General features: G+C 38.5%; 1 protein-coding gene across 1 annotated transcript in view; it reads left to right on the forward strand.

Moving 5' to 3' along the window:
• fgfrl1a (fibroblast growth factor receptor like 1a) overlaps positions 1-3,502 on the forward strand; it is a 50,041-nt gene extending 46,539 nt beyond the window's left edge. Inside the window, exons 6-8 of the mRNA XM_020923464.2 lie at positions 881-1,053; positions 1,128-1,308; positions 1,877-3,502. Of these exons, the coding sequence (XP_020779123.1) occupies positions 881-1,053; positions 1,128-1,308; positions 1,877-2,301 (779 nt within the window). The 3' untranslated portion in view covers positions 2,302-3,502. The remainder of the gene's footprint in view (positions 1-880; positions 1,054-1,127; positions 1,309-1,876) is intronic.
• The last annotated feature ends 5,425 nt before the right edge of the window (positions 3,503-8,927 follow it).

The following is an 8,927-nucleotide window of genomic DNA, read 5'->3' on the forward strand; positions in this document are numbered from 1 at the left end:
GTTTGAAACGTTTTTTTGTTAAAACCAGAATGTGTTCAGTGATGAGTTGTGAGTGTTTTTGAATATATTAGGTTGTATTGGAAGGCAGCTAAAGCGTATTTGAGGCATTGGTGATTTAGAGACTAGCTGCGTAAAGCAAGAGAGACTATGACTGTGTTCACCACATCTGGTCTACATTTAAGTACAGGTGCTCAGACATACAGGCCCTGAAGAGAAAGGAGAATAGTATCTTTGTTCAGATGTGTGTATAACTCTACATATGTTTTACTTTGGAGTTAGCAATTGGGTCCACCAGAAATGCAGAGATCCAGCATTTTCTTAGGGATGCACCGATACCAATATTAGTATCGAATATCGGCACCGATCCAAGACAATTTGCTGGATTGGGTATCAGCTATAAATTATAATTTCAGCTGATATCCTGGTTGGACATATAAATTGATGTAATGAGACTATTTACTGTTTGTAGTTGGCCCAGAAAGCCTCATAATGTTTGAACTTTTAATACAAAGCTGTTGTTATTTGAGAGATAAATAACATCTGTCATAATATTTTTTGGTTTTAAGAAAAATTTATTTTAAATCTCTGCCCTGATATCAGTTGATATTGGATATAGGGAGATACTTAAAGCCATAGCATCTGAGTGCATCTCTACATTTTCTGTCACATTATTTATATCTTATAGTTTCTATGTAGTATATGATATGTGGTATGTAGTATGCAGAATGCAGGGACTGACAAAATACATAAAGGGGATAAAAAAAATAAACTAAACTAGAATGTCAAGATTTTTATTTAGATTTCATTGTGGAATTTTTGAGCATTTCGGAAAACTATGACATTTAAGATATGTATTTATTTGAATATTTTATATTTGCAGAGCGTACCAACTCCAAACCCATTCTGACTGGTACCCATCCCGTAAACACTACTGTGGACTACGGTGGTACGACCTCTTTCCAGTGTAAGGTGCGTAGTGATGTCAAACCAGTCATCCAGTGGCTTAAGAGAGTGGAGCCCGGAGATGAGAACAAGTTCAACTCCACTATAGAGGTACATGATGTGCACCCACTCATTCTCCTCTGTTCACTGGTCTTTTTCTAACCTGAGTTTGTTTAAAACACAAGGTTGGAGATCATCGCTTTGTGGTGCTGCCTACTGGGGAGGTGTGGTCCCGTCCTGATGGCTCCTATTTGAACAAGCTGCTCATAACCAGAGCCAAAGAAGAAGATGCCGGCATGTACATCTGCCTGGGTGCCAATACAATGGGTTACAGCTTCAGGAGTGCCTATTTGACAGTGCTGCCAGGTGAGAGGACAATAAAACACAATGTCAAATAATTGTTAAATCATAGATTGTTGGAAGTAATTGTAGTTTTCGCATTCAAAATGTTGTGTGTTTTGTGTGTAGACTGATTCATTACCCTATCATATAAAACTTAATATTTTGACACAAAATATAATCAAATCACATAGGAATTACAAGTGTTGAAAAAGTTATTAACATACTCTAAACTGGGGCTACAAAGTTTTGTGATATGCAGTATGGCTGTTAAGAACTGCGATATCAATCTTATTGCAATATTTTTATGCTTTTTTTCTCAATAATGTCATAATAAAACTAAAAAAGTACATACTGAAATTGTGTCAAAATAAAAGCTTCATAGAGAAAAAAACAGGCAGTTTTTTATTTAATAAGGAAAATCATTAATACATTAAAAAAAAAAAAAACATATTCACTTTTATGCATTTCTATCTGATGGAGAACCTTGGTGTTATTGCAATATAGTTAGTTTGTTGCTACTTTGATTATTGCATCAATATTGCTGTATCGAAACTTTTATGATATATTGTTTCTTTTTCTGTCTGCCCCTCAGATGTGAAGCCTCCCATGACTCCTGTGACCACGAACACATCCCAGGGTCTGCCACTGCCCGTCATCATTGGCATCCCAGCAGGTGTGGCCTTCATCTTGGGCACCGCTCTCCTGTGGTTCTGCCAATCCAAGCGCACCTGCTCCTCTTCCCCTTCTTCCTCTTCCGCACTTCCTGCTGCTCAGCGCCTACCTGCCTCCACCCGTGACCGACCGTGTCCCACCCTGCCAACTCAGCCGACCAATGGAGATAAAGACTGCGTTTCATATGAGGACTACATCGCTCATCAGCAGCTGCTCCTTACACAGGGAGGCACGGGGTTAGCTCCCAAGGTCTACCCGAAAATTTACACAGATATACACACACACACACACTCGCACGTGGACGGGAAAGTGCATCAACATCAGCACATTCACTACCAGTGTTAGCAGTGCGGAGGCTGGTAGCAAGCTGTGCCATTTTCAACTTGTACAGACTCACAACAAACTGCCAAAAGCAAAAGGATAACCACATTTCTACAGTGTATGGAGAGATAAGGGAACACACAATATGTCCTCAATGTGCTGCAGCCACTTGTGAACTTTTTACCCAGCAATGAAGAATGTACAAATACAATATAAAGACTTATTTCAAGCAATTTTTCTATTTGCATATCAAGCTCAAAGTAACAACAAACTTATTACTGTTCATTATGGTACACTAAAAGCCCTCAGAATTAGCAAAAGAAGCAGCTGTGATTCTGTCCTTCAAATACATGTGTATATAGCAGATTTTAATTATAGCGCATCTAGCCTGCAGTTTCATCTTGGCTCATTTTTAAGGAATAATACTGTATAACACGTGTAAAATAATAGCTTAATTTCAGAGTGCATATCTCAGGCAGACTTCTAACCGAGCCATAAGAACCACAGAACAAGACAAGCTTCACTAAATCTACACCCAGAAAGAGATGAGGGCCAACAGCCGCTCTGTACAGCTGCTGCACGGACACTGGGTGGAAAAAGAGGAGATGTCAGAATGAGTTACTGAGCAGGGGAGAGTCAGCACTCCCTTAGCAGATCCATTTCAGAAGCAGAAATGAAATAATTTTAATATTTTTATTTTTTTTTTTACTACAATTTTCCATGTTTAGTGACTTGACTGAGTGGTAGTCTCTTCTGGAGGTGGCACATCCCAGCTGACGTGAGAACAAAGGATTCTGGACATTTGAGGACTACAAGTTCTCACCTCGCGTCAGCCGTTTAACCTCCTCAGCCCGGAGCGCAAAGGGACCGTGCAGCGGTGAATACGGTGCCTCGGAAACAATTGCTTCCAGATTTTACAGATTGTTCTTGGATCGGTCACATATTTCTGTTCATCTATTCAGAGATTTAAGGGAGACTTCATCTTTAACTTTGTAACATAAAGATGGGACGTAAGGCCCTTTGGTGCTGCTCACATTGTACCTGCTTTTTCTATATAGGCCAGGAAATGTTTATGGTCCCTTATATAAAAGAAGAAAGCGTGCAAGATTTAAATATATGGCTAATTTAGTGTACTTTTCATATTTTAAAATCGTGGCACTCCCAATTTAAAAAATTTGTGTCGTTATATAAAAAACATACATACAGATATATTTTCTAACATGTATTCCCATGCCATCATTTTGTTAAATCTTCACATTTCAAAGTGCCAAATTATTTTTACCAATGTAATAAATGTACAGAACTATTATTTTTTATTGTAAATAGCATACCTCAGTACAGTAGTTTGTTGTGCTTTACTTGTTTGTTTTTTCAGTGCTCTTTGTCTTTGCTTTTCTGTCTTTGTTGGTGTCAAATCTTCTTTGTGACTCTGGACTTCTTCTTTCGCAGTTCTCCAGGTGTCCATGTGGATTTTCCTGTGTGCGCTCATAGGTCTGACCACTATTTAATAACTGTGTAAAATAATACGCCAAGATAAGATTACGGCCTCAGCTGTTTAGCATTAAAGCACACTTCATATTGAAAACGTGTTGACTGTGTCCAGAGATGTAAGCACTAGGATGTACCATGTGTAAATGCTGTTGGTGAGGTCATAGGTTATATTTCTGAAATCTACATCTGGTCCACATGTTGTAATGGTGAATCTAAAATGTGTTTGAATCATCATTGATCCAAGTAATACTAATATATTCAGCCTATTTTTAATGATAATCCTATTGAAAAAAAAAAAATTGTGGATTTAGTTACTGACAACTAATCCATCACAGACAAGAGGAACCTACAGTGAACTTTCTATCCTTATCTATCTATAGACACTTACTTTAACACTCTGCAGCATAAACAGTTGTCTTGTCTTCATGTATTATGTCAGACATGTTCACAACAGCTGGAATATGTTCTTCTGTTCTAACAATTGGGTTTGTTTCATATTCCAGTTTATGCCACTGTTTTCCTTGTACAGATATTTCTCTTGTTCATTCATTTCATGTGTAAAACCAATTTGTGTGTTAAAGCTGAAGGACTGCCATTCACAGACTGTTTAGACAGTTTTGTGCACAGTTTCTGTACCACTGCTATGAAAATGGTGTGAGAGTAGTTCATAGTAGCCTATGAGTGTTTTGGACCATACTGTTAACTTTGGCATCATTAGCCCATTTTATTTTCAAACAAATGTACAATGTCTGTCTAATTTATTCGTTCATATACCTGGGCATTATACTGCATGTGTTCATGTTGTTTTATAGTCAGAATGTAAGCTATGTAACAAATACCATGTCAATGTAAGATACTGTATTTATACATGCTAAATATACAAAAATTTATCAATTTAATCTTTGTTTTGACAATCTTGTACAGTCTATTGTCATTTAGGTTATAATTTGGTTTCTCTCAAGTGTAATCCTGTTACTGGTGTCATTAAAAAGTTACAACTGTGCTCTTTTATCTGTGTTATCCTCGATTATGAATACTTTACAAAAGCAATAGTTCTAAATTCTTCTAGTCCTTCAATTGTAAGAGCAGTATTTTGTCTGTCAGTGTGTCTATGTGGGGAGTTGACAGATGGACATGCGTTGCGTGCAGAATCAGGGTGTGAAGGCCTGTTGTCTGTCTCTCTGACTCACTGGACGAAGATGATGATGAAAGAAAAAGGAGCATGAGGCATCTTCAAGGGGTAGAGGTGACAAAAGGTCAGGCTATAGGTCTTTGGGGTCCTGATAAGCTCTCATTTCTATCACAAGTCTGGTCAACACACTATCAAGTTTTCTGCCTGCAATACTGTTTTCTGGTTTAAGCAGGCTGTGTAAATACATAGGCCCCTCAAAAGTAAAATGTCCTTTTCTGAGTACTGGAGACATTTTATGCCACACTCTGGAAGATTATAACCAAAGGAAAACAATTTCTTCCTGTTTGTCCAAAAATATAGACCATGTCATCAATAAAATGCAGATCCGGTTTTGCTTGTGTACCCTCAAGAAGCATCTCGTGTACTGTATGTATGTTCCGTTACTTGGACTGTAAGTTTTGTGGACATGCACTTTTAGATCAATTAGTGACCCTGAGTTCCCTACATTGAATGAAAAAGTCATGTGTGCCTACATGTGTCCACCTGCCTGTCTAAAATGCACCCCATCTAAAACACGTAACAGAATCCGTTTCATCTTACATGTACGTTAAATGTGGGTTAGATCTGTTAGCTCTGCTACAGTACAAAGCTAAATTGCACACAGCACTTTGATGGACAAGAAGGTCAAAGTGATTTCAAGCAAAGATTCAGAGGCAGAATTACTCCCAGGCTTTTGCCATTTTGAAATGATTGCAAAACCATCAGACCTCAATAGCTCTGACCTGCAACAGGGAATTTGCCAAGACCTTCAATCCCAGAGGTTTTCAACGAATCTGCCTAGCTTCACTTCCTATAAACAAACACAAGAATTTAATTATACTTGAAAAGAATGCTGGGGAAGATTACGTTTTGCTAGGATGTGATAAGAAACTGAAATCATGTTGGTCTTGTAAAAAGAATAAAATAAAATACAAGTCAAAATGTGCAACTTTCTTGGCGTGGTGGTTTGCATCCTTGACATCATCTCTCATTCTCATCTTATCAGGAGATGAGCTTTTTCTTGCTTTTTGTGTAACAATGTTTTATTGTGAATTTGATTTGAGGTCAGAAGCAGCGTGGGAGGAGAACATTGTGATGAACAAACTGAAGATGGAGAGACTAAAAAAGAGGAGGAGCTGATGACAGATTAGGCACATCTACAGCATGTCATCATGAGGAGAATCCAGGACAGTTAGAAGGTACAGTATATTTTTTGTTATGTTTCAAAGCCTGGCAGGTGAAGTGTCTTGCCTAACAACACAACACAACAACAGGATAGAACATTTGAAGTGGCTATTAAACACATTTTTTCTTAAAAGATGGTTACTCAAGTACCTTTGTCAGCCTCAAAATGTATTAAAACTAAATCTTGAATTTGCTGTTCATTGGTTTCATGGATTTCCTGCCAGGTGTCATAGGTGCCATTTTGAGTACATTTCAACTTTCAGTGACAGAATATTTGATTATGAAGTTTTTGTCTTCCATCTCTATTGCCCCAACATAGATCCGGATTAGCATGTGAGAAGAGCAGGGCATGTGATTCCGAGACATACCAGTCACAACTGTTTTGTTTGATGTTAATTTGTTAGAACTACTTTAAGTTAAAGCACCATCATATACCTTTTTGGATGATTTAATGAAAACTTCATCTTAATTGCCAATGATAGCACAGTAACAGCATTTTTCCCCTCAAAATGTGCAGCCATAGACAGGTGAAAGTCTGGTTATGGTAAAGTCAGTTGATGTTTGAAACATTTAATAAACAATTTAATAAAAATATTTCATAACTTTCCATCACATCAAAAATTAGCATTAACATAGAAAACCTGCCTCTTTCAAAAACATTTAAACTACTGCTAATGAAATTTCTTGCACTGAAATCTCAGTAGTAACTTACCTGTAGAACTGTAAAAGTAAAAAAAAAATAAAAAAATGCTGGTTTTGAGCCTTGATTGTTGTTTAAGTGTGTACACTGCAGTGTCTATCAAGAAATTAGCTGTCCAAAGTCCATGGTTTTCACAAATAATATGCAGATTTGTCACATCACCACGGAGATACCATATCAAACTTGCCAACAGTCTGAAGATGCAAATGAGAAAAATAGGTTTATTATTTTTAAAATCATGTGCAGTTTTTTGGAGGTTAGAGGTCGGAGTTTCGACTTGTACGACGAATCTAATGTTCTACGCTTTCGTCATTTTTACTCAGAAAGTCTGTTTGTTGAATGTTAAAAACACGACAGTTAAAATATTGATTGTACTTGTGTTATTTTCCCTTTAGTTCAGGAGAGCCTGGCCTATGCTTCAGTGGCCAAATGTGGCCCTCAGACCAATTTTTGTTGGCCCTTAGGCCTGCTGCTGAAAGGGCCCGTATGAACATAGGCAATACTTTTAACTGTGTTTCTACCACTACAACAATAACATCATTATATAACAGCATTATGATACAGTCCTAAAATTAATTTTTCAAGTGTTATTAAAAATATGATGGCTTTGTCAAAGCTGTGTTAAAAACACCCATTTCAAAGACTCCCAGTGTTGACATCACTCTGTGGCCCTCTGCTTCATATATGTTTGGACATCCCTGAGTTAAAACCATATGATACCATATTTCACTGCATGGAGACAGATATGTTTTATGTCATACTGTGGAATCATTATTACTGTGGAGTATTATAGTAAGAAAATTGCATTTTCATGGAGACAAGTAAGTTGGCCAACTAAGAGTGAGGTTAGTGAAGATGCAAGCCCGCTCACAGTCACAGTAAGAATGAACATGCTAGCATGAAAAAAACATTCTACTTTCTTCTATTTTTAAATAAAAAGTTACACGGAGGGGCTTTAAATCAGGAAACTTCCCATACTTTTTCTTCTCTATACATTTTGATTGTATATAGCCCAATCCTGGTGTGTCTATAGAGAAGATTCTTGGGCGTGAGTCAACAGCAGCTGCGGTGGGTGTTGATGAGAAGCCGTCCAAAGAGGCTTTTTACTGGCATTTAGCTTTAGACTGTGAAAGCCTGCTCAGGTGAATGGAGTCAGTGACCATGAAGAGCTCTTACACACACACACACACACACACACACACACACACACGCACACACACACACACACACAGTAAAGTACACACACACCTGGGCAAGACAACACCACCCCAAACCAGCCTGACGCACTAGGTAAAAGAGCGGCTATAGATCAACATAGCGATGCATAGTAGAGTTTTGTGTGCACAGATGCATTTTTTGAAAGGAATAAATGTAGGAATCGCACGCAGAGACCGAAACACCTGGCTGGCACTGAATCCCTCTTGTGTTTGCATAGCTCTCCTGGTCCGCTCATCCTCTGCGTAGCCACAAAAGCCGCCATTAAAGCTAAGAAAACAAAATAACACAAAACCAGGCTGAACAAGAGACTTCCATCCTGTGTCCGCCCTCCCGCCCTTTCTCTCTTTCTGCATCGAACTGAAGCAAATGTTTACCGACTCTTTTTTTAAAAAGAAAGGGATGCCAAGGCCTTTAAAGACTACCACAGAGCCGTGACAAAGGCTTACTAATCTGGTTGTTGTCTTTCTCTGCCCCTACATCCTGCAAAGTGTGTGCAATAGAGTGAGCAGAGGAAGAAAGTTATAGTCCAATTGTCCAGGGAGGTAGTAAAATGTTTGTCTGGGTAAAGAAGCACTGATAAGGAAGTTGGGGAGTATTTCCAATGTCATCACTCAAGTATGAGACAGATGGAGAGAGCCGGGCCTCTTCAAAGCATTGCGCCCAGCCTGCCTTCACATGTGGGATGCTTTTGTGTGTTTGGAGAATACGAGTTCCTGGCTGTCACACATGCTCACCTGCTCCTCTTTGACTGAAAACCTCCCCTATTGATTCATTCATTCATTGCTTTTTCCTGTGCTTTAAAGATACCGCCACATACTCATCAGTTTGTGGGTATCCTCCGTAGACAATTAGTAGATGAGAAGAGCACAGTTTGTTTTGTGGTGC

Source organism: Boleophthalmus pectinirostris, unplaced genomic scaffold (assembly GCF_026225935.1).
Source record: "Boleophthalmus pectinirostris isolate CB_2022bp ecotype Guang Dong unplaced genomic scaffold, ASM2622593v1 HiC_scaffold_23, whole genome shotgun sequence".
Taxonomy (NCBI): Eukaryota; Metazoa; Chordata; class Actinopteri; order Gobiiformes; family Gobiidae; genus Boleophthalmus; species Boleophthalmus pectinirostris.